Source organism: Toxorhynchites rutilus, chromosome 2 (genome assembly GCF_029784135.1).
Source record: "Toxorhynchites rutilus septentrionalis strain SRP chromosome 2, ASM2978413v1, whole genome shotgun sequence".
Lineage (NCBI taxonomy): Eukaryota > Metazoa > Arthropoda > Insecta > Diptera > Culicidae > Toxorhynchites > Toxorhynchites rutilus.
This window is the reverse complement of record NC_073745.1, coordinates 182,301,067-182,324,163: the sequence shown is the minus strand read 5'-3', so window position 1 is coordinate 182,324,163 and position 23,097 is coordinate 182,301,067. Positions and strand designations below refer to the sequence as shown.

The window sequence follows — 23,097 nt, the reverse complement described above, 5'->3', positions numbered from 1 at the left end:
TAAAGAGTGTGTGTATGTATTGCCGCGACTAAGTAAAAGTTTATCGATCGGATAGGAGGGATATGATACAGGGATACAGCGGGAGAAACATCATTAAACGTTGACATCGGCTACCTAAGATATCCCGGACGGGGATATCGGATTGTCTGCCTTGTGCCCTTGATGCTCTGGATAGCTGAGAGCGGGCATCATGGAACCGGATACACGACCAGACAACATGCTCGATGTCGTGGTAGCCATCGCCACAATCACAAAGATTGTTTGCTGCGAGCCCAATGCGATAAAGATGCGCGTTTAGGTCGTAGTGTTTGGACATAAGCCGAGATATCACGCGAATGAAATCGCGACCTACATTCAATCCCTTGAACTATGCACTCGTCGAGACCTTAGGGATAATCGTGAGTAACCAACTCATCTTCATTCCACATGCGCTGCCAACTTACGAGTGTGTGCTGGCAAGGAAGGCGAAAAAATTCGTTATAAGCAATTTGCCTTTCAAAAAGTGTGCATATGATAATGAAAATTGTAATTTTGGATAATAACTACCATATGTAGAAGGTTTTTCGTTTTTTTGGGTGATTTGGCGTGGAAATGCTCTATTTTTAACGTGCTCTATATTTCAGACCCGGTTAACAATCTTCTACCCGGGTGCAAAATATACAGAAAAGAATACTGAATTTCCTTCACTGAAAAATGTATGGATTGGTAAAGGTACGTCCATAGATTAAAAAAAGCGTTGAAAGGATTCGGATGTTCAAAATTTAGTAACGAATCGGTTTCCAAAAACATTTTCATCTCAAAGAATAAAATAAGTTTCTACTTCCGAAAAATGAGAACAAAATCAAAGATACACAAATCCACATAATATCCGCATCAAACATGATGATGTCACTGTCCCTCACAGAGATGCGTTCTCGTTTTCCATCTTCTTGCGAAGTTGGCACACGTTGGCACGTTTTCTTATTGGGGCACACGTACCGGTTATGCTCCAGACTGGCAGACTCCAGGGATATTATCCTATCGACTAAAAGAACGTAATAGAATTATTGGTGTTTTCTTTTTTTCTTTCGAAATATGATAATAAAAACCGATGTTTGTGTCATAAAAACTTCACGCTCTAAACGGTTGATTGAATTATTTATTTGTGTCAATGCGATGCGAAGAATGGATAATGTTATGATTTATGAGGCTGTGCTGATGTCGAATCAGAACGCAAACATTTCCCTTGTTTTTATTCCTCCAAAATGAAGTGATTTACAAAAATGTTGATTCATTTGCCCACTTTTGTTCATAATATATCGGCAATCCGATCTGATTCTGATGATTCGCGAAGTAAAGAACATAAGGTGGGTCGAATTGAATACAAACATGTGAAAATATATTTCAAATATCAGACATTCATTTCCTTGAATCTCAAATCTAAATAATTTCAACTGGTTATCAACAATACACTGCTGGATCAAAAACAAGTTTATATTCAATCTTTCTGAAAACAAACGTCCCATAAAAGAAGTGATGGCGCAGGCGGAATTGGAGTTTCCATATGAAATTTAAACCATTAACAAAACAAAATAATAGATACGTGACAGCTAGCTTTCCTTTCCTTCATTGGGCTGTTCCTCTTGCTCAGTTCAATCGGATGAAATTGACAATCAGCATAATACGAGTTCTCGTATTTGTGGCTGCCACCAAGTCGAAGCATGTGTCAACATATACATAATCATATCCACAAATCCCAAGCTGTATCGATTACAGGTCTCCGAAGTATATGAACAACAAAGGTTTTGCAGTCGTTCGTGTGTCTCGCGAATGTTTGCAAACGAACATGAAGATCATGATTATAGAAACACGCGCACCAGCTTTTCCGCTGTGTTCCGATAAGTTGTTGACAGCTGGTGGTGCTACAAATCCTTTGGCACTTACAAGCAACTTCTGTCACTGCATCGGCAAATACTGAAATGAGGCTGCTCGTGTGAGATAACCTCAAGTGACATGTTGAGCTGTTCTTCCACATCCTAGGATTCGGAACATAATCGATATAATTTTGCTGCGGTTGTCACCTACCATCGTATGCCAATGTCTTCTCAAGAATACTCATTTGATGAGCCGGATTAAATTCGCGCGATTTAGCTTTTTATATATGCTTATTTTTTTATCTGTTTATTTATGGGTTGTTTAATCAGATAATAATAAATATGTAGTAAAGTAATTTTATACAGTCATAACATCGTCTAGAAAGATGAAGAGTTGGGGATTCCAATTTTTTTTTGAATCATTAGTTCTTTTCAGAAATATTTTTTTCAATATTCCCACACTCACAACTTTCTACAACCTAATCGAGAATTTGTTCCGTGTCCAGTAGTTTTGATTCCTTTCTCAATACTTACATGATTCATTCAAGATTAAAATAGACAATCTTTACCGCTTCATACATCCAGCGGAGTTGTAGATATTTCTATTTATGTATATACATCGTCTTGTTCTCATTTTATGTATATTATTATCTTACAGCAGAATTCCCCGCCAAATCCACCGAAGAACAGCAAATTTTTAAAAGTTGGAACATATGGTACAAAGGCCATAAACCCAAATTCTCATTATTCTCATATTATTATTGGGCCATAAACCCAATTCTCAATTCTCATGTGACCAATTTAAACTCCGACTGTTATTTTAAAAGGGCGTATTCAAAGTCATTGATCGTTATTTCAAACCATCATAACTCAAAATCGAGATGTCTGATTCAAATAAGATGTTTGACAAAGTTGTTGGAAATCTAATTAACTGTTAATGAAAAAATAGCATTTTAAATGCATTGTTCAAAAATCTTACTCAGAAATTGTATTTAACACTAGAACTACCGACCGGTCAAAATAATCGGTTGTACTATTTGTTCACATTTTTTTTCTTGAAATTTTATTTAATATTTGCAAATAGTGTTATTACTTTTTCTACATATAGTTTATTTGCTTTAAAATTTTCATACTAATTTCAATACTAAATATCATACGGGTCAAAATTATCGATATGGTAGAAATCGGTATATAAAAAGTGTCGGTAGTTCGAGTGTTAATATTAGAAACTTTTATATCTCAATTTTGTGTAGAATCGCATGAACAATACGAGAGTCGTTCAAAAAATAAGTTTCAGTGCCTCAGAAATCGCGAAGTGCGTAGCGTCGAACTTTTTGAAGCACGATGTAACTGCGTCACGAATTTCTTCAGAGTTATCGAATTGTTGACCGCCTAACGCCTGTTTCATCACTGGGAATAAGTGATAGTCGCTAGGGGCGAGGTCTGAGGAGTAAGGAGGATGCTCGAACACAGTCCATTTGATTTTTTTTCAATTGCTCTTTAGTTACGCGAGCAGATTGGAGCTGAAAACTCGTGCCACGCTATGGAAAATGCCTCGAACGTTACGGCGATTATGTAAAAAAAAATAGAAAATAAAACGTAGATTACGAAATCACCTTGTTTTTAGTCCTAACTTTATTTTTTCGCGATTACTGAGGCACTGAAACTTTTTTTAACGACCTTCGTGAAGAATATTTTATGTTACTTTTCATGAAGAAAAGTAATATAAAATTAGAGTTTATATTACATAATAATTTTCATGAAGAAAAGAAACATGACTTTAGAATCTAAATTTTATGTTACTTTTTTTAAATGGTTACTATTTCACATGTATTGAAATTCACAAATTTTCATAAAATCATATCTCCATTTTGGGGAGCTTGCCATGGCACCACTGTATTTCAAACTTTGTTAAATTGGAAGGGGTTTTCAATCAAAATATCGAAAGCAGTGTTCTAGTAAATAATAGTATTAATTATTAAATTAATTTTTTTAGTGAGATTATTTAACAGTGCATTTCGAGTGTTATTTTTCCTAAACAGTTCATTTATTTTCCAATAACTTATTTTTATCAGACATCTGGATTTTAAGTTATGATTTTTTGAAAGAAGGATCAACGATTTTGAATACGATAGTTTTATAAACGATCAATAGGGAGGCTTGGTGGAAGAGGAAAGTTTTTTGTTAGATGTGGTGGTCACGGGTTAGATATTTAAATGATGAAGTGTTCCACATTTGATGACATAGTCAATCAGTCGAATATAAAAGTAAGCTCTTTTTTAAATTTAATACTTCTATTTTATGCTTATTTTCAGCAACAATTTTTTCTAGTTCTAAAGTATGTTCCATTTAGAATTTGGTCACGTAAAAGTTCCAATTTCTCCATGAAGAAATAAAGTACAAAAGTGTCAAAAATATATTTTTGCATGTTTTTTCATTTTTTCAGAAACATTTTTCTTATGCTTTTCTGTTGAACTTTCGAGTTATGCGCTGAATACCCCACCATCATTATCTCTTTTATTAATAGGTCAGCTATCTGGATATCATGTTAATCACAGCACAAAAACTGAAAGTCTTTGATGATATAGGGTTAATCCTAAATAAAGAAAGACCAGTTGTTCTACTACTCTTAGACTTCCCAAAGGCATTTGATGAGCAAACAATCTTTGTGATTGTGGCGATGGCTACCACGACATCGAGCATGTTGTCTGGTCGTGTATCCGGTTCCATGCTGCTCGCTCTCAGCTCTCTAGAGCACTGAGAGCACAAGGCAGACAATCGGATATCCCCGTCCGGGATATCTTAGGTAGCCGTGATCCTGATCTTCTGCTTCATCTATACCTGTTCCTCAGAAACGCCGATGTCAACGTTTAATGATGTTTCCTTCGTTGTGTCCCCGTTTCATATCCCTCCTATCCGATCGATAAACTTTTACTTAGTCGCGGCAATACATACACACACTCTTTACAGATGCACGGGCCGAAGGTTGTGCAGTCCACTGATCATTCAACAAGAGCCAAAGGTTGTATCGCTCATGACAACTCTACACGAGCTGATGATTGCGCCGGTTAGTGACCATTCTATCCTGGATTCCTCGAGTCGAGAAAGACGCACCACGCTAGATATGGGGTACAGACTAGGGGGGCGTTGCTGGTTAATGGTCAGCTGCATCCCAATAGGAAGTATCCCGTGTCGGGCACACGTACAGAGCATCGAAGACTGCAACATACCAATTATTAGAACACTTGTAATACTAACCTTGAGCCAACCGCGAGTAATCGGTTACATATTATTAACATAGTTGTAAGACAAAAATTGTCAAAATATTGGACTCCCGGCCCCGTCAGGCTAACGCCACATGTGCCTTAATAAAATATATATTTTGGAAAAAAAGGCATTTGATTCAATTCCCCATAACCTACTCTGGCAAAAACTAAGTGTACGATTTGGGTCCTCTAATCATGCAACCAATCTTAGCAAATCATATCTCACTGGGCGAATACAGACAGTTTTCAATAAAGGATTAATACAACAAATAATAAATATAGAGAAATAAGAACATCCACTAACTATTGGAATCGCACAGATGCTCTAAACCGACGAGACAGTGTCGTAATAACACTATTAAGACTGGGATACACAAATTTGATACATTCATACCTCATGTCACATAACTCACCTCCAGACTGCGAGCACTGTAGACAACCATTGACAATACGTCATATATTCAACGAATGTCAAAAATTGTTAGAACTTAGAAATAAATATACAATATCAGATATTCAGGCACTAAAAGATGATATAAATTCGAATAGAACATGTATACAATTTATCAAAGAATGTAGTCTATATGAACGGTGCACCCGTGGCCGAGTGGTTAGCGTCTCACATTATCATGCCGGGTGTTCGGGTTCGATTCCCGTTCTGACCGGGGGATTTTTTCGTCAAAGAAATTTCCTTCGACTTGCACTGTGATCACGCGTATTCTAGAGCTTGCCCCTCGGAATACATTCAAGGCGTGTTATTTGGCTTAGAAAATCTCAACTAAGTATTAATAAATGACGCTAGTTAATGCATACGTTGAGACGGCAAAAGTTCCACAGGGAACGTTAACGCCATTCAAGAAGAAGTCTATATGAACATATTTAAACCGTAGCTTGTAAATGTCAGTACCATGTAATATAACTATATTGTAACTATTTCTACATACTAACGGCCCAATAACCTGTTCATGTGCTGATGGCCGATCAAATGAACAAAAAAAAAGTTTTCAATAAAGGAATGTACTCTACTTACCTCCCAATATCCTCAGGTGTACCTCAAGGCTCAATCTTAGGACCAATCCTTTTTTCAATATTTATAAATGAACTTCCAGATGTTTTGATGTATTGTAAGATCCATATTTTCGCGGACGACGTGTACTACGGTTGTTTGGATGATACTTCCACAATTGTTTCGAGGAAAATTAACGAAGACCTAGCCAATATTCATGAGTGGTCCGTTAGGAATAGACTCAAACTAAATGCTAATAGAACGAGTGCTCTACCTTTGAGCTTCTCCCATGTCAACAACGCCCTGAAACCCTTCCTAAAGTTGAACAATGCTAACATTGCTTCTGCGGAGAAAGGAGGAAGCTTGGGGAATTTTAAATTTAAAAATTATTTTCAAACAATGTGGCAAAATTTATGCAATTTTGCGAACCCATCATTCCTAAGCAGTGATATAAAACATAAACTTTTTAAAAGTTAAATACTACCGCATTTCATAGATTGCGATTTTATTCTGTCAGAAACGACATTGTATTAGAGATGGGCAAAAAGGTTCATTTCAGTGAGCGGTTCAGAGCCGTGCGCTCAATGAAAAGAGCCGGCTCATTTGAGCGGCTCGACGGCTCTTTTCAAGAAATGGTTTATTCGGATATGTGAAGAATGGAAGACATAGAAAATAAAGTTTGAAACAATAATCAGTGCAGAGAATAGTAAATATATTACTTTACTGAAGGTTTTCTCTGATATATTTCCATCACAATAATATTCTTAATTTTTTTTCATTTATAAACATTATCTGTTCAATGTTATCTGATGAAAGCCTACTGCAATGTTATCTGATGAAAGCCTACTACTCTTTCACTGCAAACTTGTCCTGCTTTCGGAAAAACTCGCTCACATGGTACTGAAGTCACCGGAATATATAATATTTTTAAAACAAATTGTGGAACCGCGGAGAGATAGATTTCTTTTCATTGCACCAAAGCTAAGGGTCGCTTATTCTCAGCAAATGAGGTTCCGCTAAATATTTATCTACAATAGAAATTATGATTCCTTGCGGTATTTCGGCTTTTTAAAAAAACCAACCGCTCTACTCGGAGTTCTCGATAAAACTGAACTTTATTCTTCTCGATTTGGTTTACATTTTTGATTTGTATACTTAAAGCTATCGTCTCTGATTCGATTCGAAGAATATATGCGCTGATCTGAGTCAGCAGAAAATGTGCTCTGGGATTCTGCACGCTGCTCGCGTGATGATTGCCGGGGGTGTTTTGTTTATTTGCTAGCGAATCATAGCTTCGTGGGTCTGGTGATAACTTAGATATTGCAACAGCTTTTGGATCATGTGAGGATCGAAGATTCGCATTTTTCATAAATAACTGTGTTCTACTAGTCAAGCCCTTTCATTTGATACCCATATTAATGGGGTTTTGACGAAATTTGTTTGTCTGCCACTTTATAACGGCCGCCATTTTGGAATTCCATTTTACATGAATAACTGTGTCCTACTAGTGGAGTTCTTTCATTAGATGCACATATTGATGGGGTTTTGAAAAAAATACATATTTCGCCATTTTGGGGTGGCAGTTATTTTGGATTTGCATTTTACATAAATAACTGTGTCCTACTAGTCAAGCCCTTTCATTTGATACCCATATTGATGGGGTTTGGACGAAATTTGTTTGTCTGCCATTTTGTAACGGCCGCCATCTTGGATTTCCATCTTACATAAATAGCTGTGTCCTACTAGTCAAGCCTTTTCCAGAAATGTGGGTATCAAACATTTCTGGGGTTTCGAGAAAATAAGTGATTCGCCAAAATTTAAACCATACAAACAGCTAAATAAAACCGCTTAAAAAGCAGAATGGGAAACATATATTTCTTTTGCACTGTCGCAGGCCACGGTTCGCCAGAACGAGCGTACGATCCACGGTTCTTTACCAATAAGCCGGCTCATGAAAGGACCGTGTGTAAATAAATTTTCTGCACAATGATATTTTCAACCGTATCTTCCATCTTTTCCCACCACTTTTCCATATAAGATGGTGTTTTGATTGTTTTGTCACCGTTCTTCAATTCAAGCTTGACGATTTCCCAATATTTCTCGATGGGGCGAAAATCTGGACAATTTGGTGGATTCATATTTTTATCAATAAAATCGATAATATCTGCATATACTGCATATTTTATGACATCCCGGCTGTAATGGAAGCTGGCTAAGTGGGCCAGAACTTCACGGGACTTTCGTGTGATGGAATGAAATGATTTTCTGGAGACACTTCTTCATGTAAAGTTCTCCATTCATGGTTGCTCCAGTGAAGACAACCTTTATTCTCTTTCCACAACTACAGATGCCTTACCAAATCATCAACTCACGAGCAAATTTTCCTACCAAGATAAATTTGAACTTACCCGAAAATACCCCTTATGATTAACAAGGTGATATTTTTGAACCGGGATTTGTCCAAAGTAAATTTTTACATATTTTCACATATTTACATATTTCATCTGCTGTACGCGTGATTTTCCAAATCTGATAAATGTGGGATGTAGTTTACGAAACGCTTAACCTAATGTAATCAATTACTCGGAATTTTCAATTTTGCGACTTGGTTCCCTCTGACTTAACACCGACCATATGTTCCACTTCTACGTTTAATTCGCCTTGTGCGATTAACATCAAAGTTTCCTGGTAACTACGGAACACGGTATTTACAGTCGGTTTTGGAAATTTGAGAGCCTTGGCGATCATGGCGTACTTGGCGTACACGAAAGTTCCAGTACAAATCTCGGATTGAATAAGTATTCCTTTACGTACATCGAGTATACGAGCTCGCAAGTACTCAAAGCTTTGGAGCGTCGGTGAAACAAAGGGGAGCGGTACTTCGGCAGCAAACCGGAGACAGCTGGAGAAAACGATATTGGTAGAAATCAATGTGATTGCCAAGATGGGGGCTTCGGGTTCGATTCCCGTTCGGTCAGAAATTCTATCGTCATAGATCGTTTTTATGGCTTGCACTGGTAAAGGGGAACTGTCTATGGTGTGGTGGGATGTGCATTGGGTATTGCCAGTTCCCAAGAAAAGCCACAAAAACCCGGAAACAGCTCCTTCAAGCGAATTGACGCCGCTATAAGCGTCTTTGCCCAGTCCTAGTGGTACTCGGGACATAAAGCAGCAGTATCACGATGGTCCTCCTGCGATATAGTGGGGTTGGTCGCAGGCCTTGCAAGCCGCACCATTAAAAAAAACATTATAGGAGGTTGTGTCCAAGACACGACCGCATTGTTGACGTAGAACTACGCTGTAGTTTAATTCAATGTTAATAATGCTACGAAATTTTAGAAATAACCATTCTACCAGTTTGGTCGCCCTGAAATATTTTTTTCTTGTATCACATATCACATACAAAATTCCAGAACGACATTTACCTTCTTGGTGACTAAATAAAAGACATAAATTCTTCCTGTTAATCTCAACAACCGCGAAAAGAGTAGCACTGCTTTATTATAATCAAGATTAGCGCAAATGCAATTCTAGTTGAAGGGAGTTTTGTAACTGGCACGCGAACCCAAATAAATTCATAAGTTATTATAACTTATTAAATACCTTGGTATTCCCAAATAATTTTTTGGTGCACAACCTTAACACCTGCTTTACCATAGCGTCAGTTCAATGCATTGATGCAATGTCAAAGGCATCAACGAAGCCTTTATGATGACGGAAAACAAACAATGTCAACTGCTTAGAAATAGGCATACGTTAAAACGTATGCACGTACACAAACAAAAATACTCATATATCGATAGTTTGAAGCAATTAAATATACACACATTTATATCTGTTTTGCTCTCTTCTCAACAGAAGGCCTTTTTGTTAATATTGCCGGTCTAGATCAGCTTAGCTGTCATCCTTTGTGGAGAGAGTTTTGCTACCGTCATGCGAAACCAAATTGCAGACAAAATTCCAGAACATTTATTTTCTTGGTTAGCTGACGATAGCCTAGCTTGATGATTCCCCACACAATTGCGTATCTCAGAACCTTAATGCAATGGCGTCAGTTTGATGCAATTATTACAATGCTAAAGACATCAGCGAGTCAATAATTTGGTCGCGTCCACAGCTCAATCCGAAACTAAGACATGTGAGACTTTAAACTTCTTTAGTTCATTCGTCTCTAACCTACGAAAAGGCCCTTGGAAAACTTTACTTTTTCCTCCTCCACTCCTCACCGTCCAGCTCGCCCAGCAAGGATGTTGTTCAGTTGGTGTCCTCACGAAAAATGAAAGTTTGCCTCAGCGAAATCCACTGTTTATACTCTAGGCAAATATTCCCCTTCGTTCTTCTACTTTTCCTTTGTTCACGGAGACTTTAAGTCTTACGATTTCCCCTTCGTTGCTCGTTATTGACAGCTCTGTTCGGGAAAGCACACACATGAACAGAACAAATGTATGGGAGAATGGAAACGCTTATAGTTTTCATGAAGTTTTACTATTAACACACCATGTGATTGTAATGTATAGCATATCAAACAAATATTAGGGAATTTCCGATTCGATTCGTAGTTATTAACGTTAACTTTATTTCATAAAAACGTGACCTGTTTGCTGATTTTGCACCCTTAATGAAAGACGTAGTTCTACGTCAAAACACCAAGCAACGAACGATACACAAGAAGATTTGAACCGGACCAATCAACACAGACCCCGAGTTTCCAATCAGACTAACGATTGGAAACTCGGGACGTGGAATTGTCGATCTCTCAATTTCATCGGAAGCACTCGTGTACTTTCCGAACTATTGAAAAACCGCAAGTTTGACATCGTAGCGCTGCAGGAAGTGTATTGGAGAGGATCTACAGTACGAACATTTCGCGATGGTCATACCATCTACCAGAGCTGCGGCAACACTCACGAGCTAGGTACAGCTTTCATCGTGTTGGGCAATATGCAGAAGCGAGTGATTGGTTAGTGGCCAATCAACCCAAGAATGTGCAGATTGAGGATAAAGGGCCGATTCTTCAACATCAGCATCATTAACGTGCACAGCACTCACCTTGCAAGTCCCGATGATGACAAAGACGAATTCTACGCGCAGCTGGAACGCGAATACGAACGCTGCCCAAAACATGACATCAAGATCATCATCGGAGATTTCAATGCCCAGATCGGTGAAGAGCAGGAGTTCAAACCTGTAATTGGTATGTACAGTGCACACCAGTTAACAAATGAAAACGGCCTAAGACTCATCGATTTCGCCACCTCTAAGAATATGGCAGAGCGTGAAACGATATAGACAGAAGCGGAGACAGCAAACCCAACTCTTCCGGGAAAAGAAGCGCCGCCAGGAAGAGGAGGAGTGTGAAGAACTCTAACAGCTGCACCGTTCTCATGAGACGCGAAAGTTCTACCAGGAACTCAATGCATCCCGAAAAGACTTCGTGCCGCGAGCAGAAATGTGTCGGAATAAGGATGGGAGTATACTGATGAATGATCGTGATGTGACCGAAAGGTGGAGGCAGCACTTCGATGAACACCTGAATGGCGTACAGGCAGAGGACCAAATTGACGATGGAAGCGATTACGTTGGTGCAGTAAATAATGAAGATGTACCACCCCAGCGATAGGTGAAGTAAGGAATGCTATTAAACAGTTGAAGAACAACAAATCAACTGGCAAAGATGGCATCGGAGCGGAACTTATCAAGATGGGCCCGGGAAAATTGGTTAGTTATCTGCATCGGCATTGTCAGAATTTGGGAACAAGAACAACAGGAGTGGAAAGATGGGGTTATTTGTCCTATCTTCAAGAAAGGGGACAAAACTAGACTGTGAAAACTTTCGTGCAATCACCGTCCTGAATGCCGCCTACAAAGTGCTTTCCTAAATCATCTTCCGTCGTCTATCGCCACTGACAAACAGATTCGTGGGAGGTTATCAGGCCGGCTTCATCGAAGGTCGGTCTACTACTGACCAAATCTTCACCTTGCGACAGATTCTCCAGAAATGCCGTGAGTACAGAGTCCCCACGCACCATCTATTCATCGACTTTAAAGCCGCATATGATTCAATAACACGAAAAGAGCTATGGAGAATCATGGACGAAAACGGCTTCCCGTGAAGCTAACAAGATTGATTAAGGCTACGATGGATGGAATACAATGCTGTGTGCGAATTTCGGGTGGATTATCTGATCCATTTGAGTCCCGCAGGGGGCTTCGACAAGGTGATGGTCTCTCTTGCCTACTGTTCAACATCGCGCTAGAGGGTGTTATGAGATTTTCAATAGATCCAGTCAATTCATCTGCTTCGCTGATGACGTAGACATTGTCGGCAGAACATTTGAGACGGTAGCTGAACATTACACCAGACTTAAGCACGAAGCAGAGAGAATTGGACTGAAAATCAATGCGTCTAAAATCAAATACATGCTGGCTTTCGGATCCGAGCACGACAGGACCCGATTAGGTAGTAGTGTAATGATCGACAGCAATGAGTTCGAGGTAGTGGACCAAATTATCTACCTTGGCTCAATGGTAACGTCTGTCAATGATACCAGCCGCGAGATTCGGAGACGCATTTTCAATGGGAGTCGTACCTACTACTGTCTCCACAAACGCTTAAGGTCAAACAGACTTAGCAGTCGTGCGAAATGTTCCCTGTACATAACGCTCATAAGACCGGTTGTCCTCTACGGGCACGAGACGTGGACAATACTCGAAGAGGACCTGCGAGCACTCGGAGTCTTAGAACGGCGGGTGTTGAGAACCATCTTCGGCGGTGTACAGGAGGACGGCGTATGGAGGCAAAGGATGAACCACGAGCTCACGCGACTCACCGGCGAACCCAGTATCCAGAAAGTGATCAAAGCTGGAAGGATACGCTGGGCAGGACATGTTGCAAGAATGTCGGACAACTATCCTGCAAAAATGGTTTTCATCGGGAATCCGGCTGGTACGAGACGACGAGGAGCACAACGAGCAAGGTGGTTAGACTAAGTGGAGCATGACATGGTGAGCACGGGGGCCCGCGGAAATGGAGGGAGATAGCCACGAACCGAGTTCATTAGACAAAAATTGTGAATCAGGCCATGTTGTAAAGACGTTAAGCCAAAATAAATAAATAAATAAAATAAAGAAATCAAGAAAATGCGTGCTCTACAAGTGAAGTTTTCTAGAATGACGTAAAATCTTCCGATAGTTATAGAGGTGCGAGATCGGATAGGAGCCAACCATCGATTTAGTTACGCTGAGCAGCGCGGTCTAATCAACCAATCAACCATTGCAAAGTTTTAAGCCTCATAAATACGACCGAAAAAAAGAAATATGATCACAGTACAGTCGAATTTGGATAGAAGAAACTTACTATATAGGTTCTTTGGAAATCAAACGTTGAGGATTTGAGTAATATGTCGGCTGAAAACTGCTGAAACACAATGCTATCCAGAGTTATATGAAAGCTACGTGTAGACTATTAGACTTTAGGCTATAATTAGACTTATTTTAAGATTTCTGCGGAACATATAATAAATTATCAAACTAGTATCGATGTTAATGAATATTTAAGCAAATTTGCGCGAAAAAAAAATGTATACACTCAGAAAAAACAAAACCAACATCGAAGCGAACATTCGTTGAGAATTCGCTACTGTTTCCATTCCGCTTCGCGTTTCAAATGATTTGTGTCTCACCACAATCCTGATTCTCCCAACAAATCTATTATGCACATCACGCCCCCAAGCGGCTTCCCGTCATAGAATTATTGTTTATTTTGCTCACCTTATAAACTCCCACGAAGTAGACAGCTGCTGAGATGCAGTTAATGTAGAAGACGAAGAACCGGCTGAGCTTTTTTTGTCAGCACTATTCATTGCAGAGCTACATTCATTATTCCACTTGTTTCCCTTTTGCACCGAGTAACTGCGAAATAACTTTCGTTTCAATTTTGGAGTTATCGGAGGATCCGGAAATAATCCCATTCTCTGGCAAAACAATCCACTAACACACCAACGCTACGTGAGTGTCCAGACGATGTTTTTATAATCGGAAACACTTATTTAACAAACACACCCACAAAACTGCAATGGAAACAAAGTGTTCTACACGTTTGCATATGGAATTCGCACTTTAATCACGGGCATGGAATCACTGATAATTTCAAGATATGTAATCCCGTAGAATAATGTTATAAAACCGAAACAAACCCCGCTTGGAAGCAAATTAATGCCGTGAAACGCAATATCGAGACGAATATACACGCAACAAAACTCCGGCACTCTGTAGGTCGAAGCATACACACGATTCTGCTGAGGCGCATGTTTTTCCAGCGGGAGAAGAAAGCATGAGAGAGCAGCTCTCAAGTATTACATTCCGTTACGCGTGTTACATTAAATCTCATCCGAGAATCGAATCGAAGGTTTGGAGTTATGCTTTGCGCCACTGAGGTAAAGTAAATATGATCAGAAGTGCCATCTTTAGTGAGTTTGTGGAAAAGTATTATCCGCTATATGAGGGAGCGTCGAAAAAAATCACATGAGGGTTGTGTCCGAGACACGACCGCATAATCGACGTAGGATTTTGTTAGGTTATCTGTTGAGTTTGGATGTTTGAAGAATTACATCGTAAACTCTTTGATAATGATTTAGTGGACCTGAAAAGGGCCGTTTTGTTTGGTTGTTGGGTATTGTTTGTTCATTTCACCAGTGTTTAACGGGTGATGACAGAAGGATGATAAACAGTCGTTGGATGGTGCGTATCAGATAAAGGATACCGAAGTGGAACGAGACATGATGAGAACCGCCCTCTGTGATCCTAGACGAGATGCCTCTTGTGATATGTATGGATGAAATAAAGAAAAAAATTTCACCACTGTAATATAAGATAATTATTAATACCGAACACAATTATCAATTTTTCTCATCAGTAAAAACATGTTACTTTAATATAGCGAAAATATATTTGAAATGAGAATTGTTTATTCAACGCAATGCTAATTTTAATTGGACTAACACCACCTAATACTATATGTAGAGCATATGGGAAATCACTATTACTTCTCTTTTTCAATTTTTATCGCCGTTAAACTTTCCTTGGGTGAAAATGAACACAACATAACAGACAGCTTAAACCAAACGATAAATCGTTTCATATATCAAGTAATTTTTAACCCCTTCCCGTATTATTTAATACGGCACAAATCAATTGATTTCACTACTCTGCTCTGTTCTAGTGCCCTATGCCCTATGTGCAAGTACACCACGAGTGAGACTCGATGTTGTGCGGGGAAGGGTTAACACAACGGCTATCGTATACAATTTTACACTTACACTTGTGCTAAATTTTTCACAATGCACAATCGGACATTGATATGGAATTTCACGAAGCAACCAACATTATAGTTCCAAATTTAAATTTTATTTGCTAGAATTAATCGTATCACTCTCCTTACTTGCAATATGAAAATGCCCCCGACTTTCATATATTTGAAATGCCGATTTCCATCAGGCAGTTTGGTTTTGATGTCTCTGTTAGGGAACCGCCGCATGTGTCGTCAATTTCGACCAATCAGAATAGGGATTGATAGGGATTGAGATTTTTCAATTGTTTGATAGTAAGTTTCATGATATATATTATTTTATTCAATATAAAAAATTGTTATGGAGTGCCGGAATCGATTGACGCAAAAATTTCATCAATCCATCATGAATTGACTGAGCAATAAGCGTTTGAAATTGGACAATTTTCACGATGAGCTCGGTTTTGGATTTTCAATTTGTACCCCAATATGTTCCCGAAAGACGTAATCCTACGTCAAAACGATGAATGCAGATGAGCATTCATGTGAATTCAGGGGCGAATGAACTGAAAAGTTTAAAACCTCCATAATTCACCAACCAATCTATGTGAATTCACGCTAAGTAAAAGACAAGTAAATGTGGAAACATAATTACAAACATTGTCAAGAATATATTTACCGAAGAGTTTCACCTACGTCAAGTCATTTAGTTAAGAAATTAAGACGTAAAGACATTCCGCCACTAGAAATTTACTTGTATAAAAATAATCAGTAATTATCACCTTCAGTATACTCCTCGGCTTCAACGATTTAGGAACCCGTTATTACGTTAGAAAGTGTGAGTTTGCGCCAGCTTTGGAAAAGTCATTTTTCAATACCTGTGGAACATGTTTGTTTTAATTTAGTAACATTGGTCTCCTAATACTTTAAATAGCTATTTGGAGAGCCTTTGGTTTTGAAGTATTTATACAATTTAGCTTTATGTAGAAAGCGATACAGCTGCTTATTATATATATTGATTTTTGTAAATGTAAGCGGGCGAAGTTTTGAGCCATCTACACTTTTTCTAAGTGGTTGTTTCTGTTGCAGTTGTTTACTACGGCGATTTGTTCCGGTCACGGCTTAAGCATATGTAAGTTGTGAATATAGAACTACTGTATCGCCTCTCAACACACGGGCAACTATAATGACGCATAAACTGAAGAAAACAAAAATCCTCGTCTCTAAAACCAACAGCAATTATGTAACATCTCATACGACAAGTGACGTTGAGGTATCTTACTTACTTATTGTTGCTGCGCTCCACGCTGGGAGCATAGTGCCTTCGTTAGAAGCTTCCATCCTGGGCGATCCGCAGCTCTCGCCTTGACCTGTGCCTAGGTTAAATTTGGATTGACTCCTCTCATCTCGTTTGTGAGGTTCCGTCGCCTGGAACCTCTGGGTCTGCCTCTGCAGCGATGTCCTTGCGATTTCCAGTCTAGTGGTTGTTTGCAAATTTCAGTACCCCTCCACAATAATGTGTGGTCGACCCACCGCCATTTACGCTCATGGATCTCTGTTAAAATCGGCATCTGATGGCAACGACGATGGAGCTCGTCATTTGAGATTCAGTTGTCTGGCCACCAGGCCCGAGTTATATTTACATTTATTCACAAAACGTCAACAGGCTATACATGAGTGCCCTAATGATCGAACCTTACTACTAATCTTCAAATACTTCAAATACTTCTTAAAACTAACTTATTTGTAAACTAAATCTATGTGAGGACTACAGAGCACAGAGCTTTAAGGGACGAACGAGAAAGATGGCAATCGAAATAGGAACTACATCGGGTAAACACACGACACTCACTAGAAACGGGATCATTATAACCGTAATTAGTGCGTGATGATGGGAGGAACAAGAAATTATTGATACGCAAATAAAGTCGGCTAATGTTGAAATTTATTAGCCGAAGAAGTTCAGGACAATCAATGTTTGATGAAATCAAATCAGACGTAAATAGGGCCTTGGCAACATCTCTTCGAGAACGTAATAAGTCCAGCTCAATCAGTCTATAACGGTCCTCATAGCTGGGAAGATTGAGAGGATCATTCCACGGCAAATTGCGCAAGGCGAATCGGACAAATTTCCGTTGAATTGATTCAATTCGCTGAATGCTATTTTGGTAGTATGGTGACCATACTACAAAAGGGTACTCAAGAATTGAACGTACCGATTGGCGATCTAACGTACAAATCTACACCTAGGCGGCGCTGCGGTGAAAGTGATGATGGTTTTAAATTTTGCAATGTGAGTTTATGGAAGGTTTGTAGTTCTTTCCATAAATCACAATGTTATAATAATAAAAGATTATTTGATTGCGATGAGTTTGGAAGAGATTTAATTCTGCGCAATTTTATATATAACATGTTATTTCCTTACCTCTTTCAGTAGTGAAATATGTATAAATGTTGACAATGGTTGAATCAAAAAAGGAAATTCGAGAGCACAATCAAAAACAAGTGAAAAATGCATGGTTCCTGCATGTGAGAACCATCTTGGAATGTCCAGAAGTAAAATATAGGTGATTTGTTTTTGAGTTTTAGATTACCTTATCATCATTTTCTTAGTTCAAAAACAAAATCCAGATGTCTCACCGATCGTTTACGTTTTGCGTTAGATTGCCAATGCGCAGTAGAGTGCCTTTATGCAATGCACATCTTTAAACCTAGGTAGTGCGGACTGATTCAAAACGGCTGTCAAAAAAGGTCCAATAGAAATGTCAAAAGAGATCCAACGATCAGGAGTGTTATTTTTCTTATGATAATCAACACTATAAAAGAGGTATTGTTGTCAAGGGCAAAAATAAGTAAAATTATAAAATGAACGAACTACATTTTTCCGTCAATTGTTTAATTAACCATTGCATCTCTGAAAGAGCATCTCAGCCTTTCACTGAGCAACGCATTTTTAATGTCCCCTCTCTTTATCATAACGTTTTTCCGAATGAAATAAAAACAAACAAAGTCAGAGTGCAGTGTATATTTTCCATCCGCCATGCAAGGCTATACAAGTTTTAGATCACCACACGGCCATGAACCATGTCTGTGGTAACAATATCGAACAGTAACCCATATTTCGTCATAAGCAGACCCGAAAGCAAATGTAAGTTGTTGAAAATAGAATGAAAATTTGTATTCGATGTTGTTTAAATACTTAGAAGACATAGTCCTGACCCTAACTTAACTATTTTTCAATAAATCTCTTTGCATTTCAGCAAAACAATCTTATCTAGAACAGAAAATAATTATCAGAGACAGTTTTCGTTCAAGATTTTTCCTTACCTGCAGAGAATGCAATTTTTCATTAATTGTGAATAACCGTATCCTCTCTTTCGTCTGCAATGATGTCAAGGCAAAAGTACTTATGTGTATGAGTTCCAAACTTCATACACACCAGATGGGCCAACCAGAAAGACTGCCGGGCCGCAGGTTGAGTATCGCTGGTCTAACGTCATCTGTATTGATATATACTAAATATAATAACTTTTCTGTATTAAAACTATGGAAAAATGTCATATGGTGAGTCAAATATTTTTGATGTGATGAATAGAGCCTCTTTTTTTCAAAAAAACCTGTGAAATATTGTTATATCCAAAAAGTCAACAAAAATAAAAACTGTTTTACAGAAATGTCTGTAAATTTACATACATATTTGTAAATCTGGCATCTCTGGTGGTCTGAGAATTTATTGCAAGAAATCGCTTGAAAACATGCATGAATTTGCTTGAAAATGAAATGGATTGGGTTCGCACCACTTAGCTTTAAACTGCTTTGAAACGCGGAAAATGAAGCCAAGCGATTTGGTTGCTTTAGACGTGGTGTAGGAAATGTGGGCACGAAATGTCAGCTTGGAGTCCAACATGATGCCAAGGTCTTTGATGGTGTTGACACGTTCCAATATTACACTATGCAGCTTATAATCGAAGAGCGCTTGCGGGAAAAAGATTTCACAGAACAATCCGATGGATTAAGAGTCATTCTGTTTTTTACACACCATTCGGCGAAAATATCCAACTGTTGTTGAAGAAACTCGGCGTTTACAGTGGAATTCACAGGAAGGAATAATTTTAAATCATCTGCATGAAAGTTTCAAGCACTTCAAACATAAATTGATGTCGTTAAGATACAGAAGGAATATGTATGGACCGAGATGACTCCCTTGCGGAACACCAGATGTTACATGAAATGGAGTAGATATGGTATCGCCGATCTTCACTGACATGACACAGTCGGTTAAATAAGAACGGAGCCAGCTGAGAAAAGAGCCGTAGAAACCGAGACGCTGAAGCTTAGCTACTTAGCGATGTTATGGTTGATTTTGTCAAATGCAACAGAGAAATCGGTGTATATCGAGTCGATCTGCTGTTTCCTTTCATGTGAACGAGCTATGAATGAGGTATACAAAACAAGATTTGTTGCAGTTGATCGTTTGGGCATGAAGCCATGGTGTTCCTCGGCGATGTATTTATTGCAAGCATGAGAAATGAAGTATAACACAATAATCCCGAAAAAGCTTGGAGATAGCACATAGGCATGCGATTCCTCTATAATTCTTAACATCCTTTTTGCAACCTTTTTTGAAAACAGGAAAGATGAATGTTTTTTTTTCCATGCATTCGGGAAAGTGCCACTAAGGATGGAGCGGCTGAACAAGATGCTCAGCGGTAACGAGAGGCTGTTAGAGCACATCTTCAAAATTACAGATGGGATATTGTCGGGTCCAGCATTCGTAGATTTCTTCAGATTACAGCAAGCCTTTTCTACAGATTTTGAGTTTATTACAGGGTAGGCTCCGATAGATGCCAGGCAGAGTATACTGTTAACAATCGCAGAGACCTGATCATTGCTGAGACTTTCGCTAACGAGAACACCACTGAATTGATTCCGAAATAGTTCACAAATATATTATCTAATGTTCGCTGCAATGTTGTCGCGCGTCATGACTGTAGGTAGACCAGATTCTTTTCTTTGACAACGTGTTTCTAAACTCCTCTTGGATTGGCACGCAGATTTGTTTGGATGCGGCTGAGATACGCGGCGTATAGAGCTTTATTCAGGCGTTTGTAATTTCTATTTGCAGAAGAATAACGGTCCCTCCGTAGACAATCGTGATGTTTGGAAAGTTTCCTTAGGTAAAATCTTTTCATGGATTTGAAACGTTTTCAGTTCCTGTTTGTCCATGGAGGGCTAACTATTTTACTGGCCTTCTTCTTAGGAACAAACTGTTCGATTGCGTAAAGTAACATATTGGACAAGGAAGACGTTGCTATGTCAATATCACAGTCATTCAAAATTTCATTCCAATCGATGCTACGGAAAAAAAACCGTTCATTGATGAGAAATCAGCTTTCCGATAGTCATAAAAGGTTGACTCTGCGGTGCAAACGTAAACAAGAGGAGCCTCAGACATCGGTTCACGAAGACCTGAAGCTTCCGCGCGTTCTCTGTTGATACGCCCCATTTCTCACATGCGTATATCGATGTTGGTCCCGCCGTCTGACGCAATATGGCTACCTAGATATTGGAAAGTCTCGACCCTCTCCACTGCTTGCCCAGCTACTGTGAATCTAGAAGGCGAGACCGTGTTGACATCCAAAGCTTTTGTCTTGCTGACATGGATTTTCAGGCCAGCCGCGGAAGAGTATGCGACCAGGTCGTCAAGCATATCAAAGCGCCGCGTCGATATTAGTGCAATGTCATCAGCAAAAGTAAAGTCGTTGAGGTGCTCTATCCTAATATGCTCCCGGAGAAGCCCACGGTTTGATTCACGGTCGATAGTGCCCACCATGAACTCGTCGATGACGATGAGGAATAGTAGTGGTGAAAGTAAACAGCCTTGCCTAATACCAACCACAACCCGGATTGGGTCAGACAAGACTCCGTTGTGCAAAATTCTGCACGAAAGGCCTCGTACTGCGCTGATACTTGGTTGACTAGTTCAATTGAAGTATATAGTGTAGGATATACTAACTATTTTTATTCATAAGACTGGCCATTTGAACTTTATTGCTCTGTTCAGGCGCGAAACATCCAAAAAACTGAAATTCCAGTGTTTCATATCTATAGAACCATATGGAAAAACTCTCACTGCTTCACAAAATTAACGTCAATTTCACACGAATTACAATATGTTCCTAATTCGTAGGTCATCTTTAGTTACCAATCAGTTCAAATAACCCACTCGTGGTAGTTTCGACCAAGCTGCGCCATGTTGTAGTGTGTATCTTGTTCTACGCAGAGGATACTGCTCGTTAAAGCTCTCCAGATCACTCATACTTGTAAGATGGGATTTTTATGGTTCAGGAAAAATTTTCTCAAAAAGGCCTAGTTTAAATAGTTTACCATCAACAAGAATGAAAAGTAAGAAGTGCAACAAAGTACTTCAGCATCATTTACTTCTGTTTTTTCTGGTAATTTGGCATGGATTCACAAAATCCGTAAAGTCATGACATGTTTTAATGAATAGGGGATTCAGTTTCTGGACTGGTCAGCTTGTTTACCAGATTAAAACCTTATCAAGAACTTATGAGGAGTGATCGTACAAATAATAAAGGGTGTGTCACATCAAATTGCATCACGGAAAAAACGCTGTAGAAATTTAATTTTTAGGAATCATATCTTCAGCTTTCGCTTATAATCAGATAAGAGTGTATAGATCACGTTGGCCATGCTTCACTGTCAATTTTTCGTAAATTTGGAAAAATGTCGTCGAACGAAAAAGAGCGTCGTGAATTAATCCTGCGCACTCATTTCGAGAATCCGGAGTTGTCACATCGGGACATCGGTAAGATGCTGGGAATCGTCCAATCCACGATCAGCAGAGTACTAAAACGATACTTCGAGAACCTAACCATCGACCGGAAGGTGAAGAACGGCAAAAATGGATGCTCCGTCAGTGAAAAAGATCACAAGCGCGTAGTTAAGCAGTTTAGACGTGATCCGAGAAGTTCGGTACGGGATGTCGCCAATAAGCTGAATTTGTCAAGTTCATTCGTCCAGCGGACCAAGCAGCGGGAGGGCCTGCGTACATACAAGGTTCAGAAGGCTCCTAACCGCGACGAAAGATAAAACATGGTGGGGAAGACGCGAGCCCGGAAGCTGTACACCGAAATGCTGACGAAGCCGCATTGCCTGGTAATGGACGACGAAACCTACGTCAAAGCGGACTTTCGTTAGCTGCCGGGCCTGTTGTTCTTCTCCGTAGAGGACAAATTCAGCGTTACGGAGGAGATTCGCAAGCAGAAACTATCCAAGTTAGCCAAAAAGTACATGGTGTGGCAAGCGATCTGCTCTTGCGGAAAGCGGAGCGCCCCCTTCGTGATGACCGGCACGATAAACGGGCAGGTTTACCTTAAGGAGTGTCTACAGAAGCGCTTACTACCACTATTGAAGCAGCACGAGGGCCCGACCATCTTCTGGCCGGATCTCGCTTCGTGCCACTATTCAAAGGACGTGTTGGAGTGGTACGAAGCAAACGGGGTCACCTTCGTGCCAAAGGAAATGAACCCGCCCAACGCGCCGGAGCTTCGCCCAATAGAGAAATATTGGGCGATTATGAAGCAGGCCCTCCGGAAGAACCCAAAAGTTGTCAAATCAGAGGCGGACTTCAAGAGAAAATGGATTTCTGTTAAAAAAAAAACT

The 23,097-nt window shown here is 39.4% G+C and overlaps 1 protein-coding gene across 2 annotated transcripts in view; it reads right to left on the bottom strand.

Annotated features, from left to right (window-relative positions):
• LOC129765304 (uncharacterized) overlaps window positions 1–14,402 on the bottom strand; it is a 163,165-nt gene extending 148,763 nt beyond the window's left edge. Inside the window, exon 1 of one of the 2 annotated variants that reach the window (XM_055765467.1) lies at window positions 13,896–14,402. In XM_055765467.1, coding sequence (XP_055621442.1) covers window positions 13,896–14,095 — 200 coding nt within the window. In that variant the 5' untranslated portion in view covers window positions 14,096–14,402. The remainder of the gene's footprint in view (window positions 1–13,895) is intronic. The other variant, XM_055765469.1, reaches the window with a different exon arrangement.
• Between the last annotated feature and the right edge of the window lie 8,695 nt (window positions 14,403–23,097).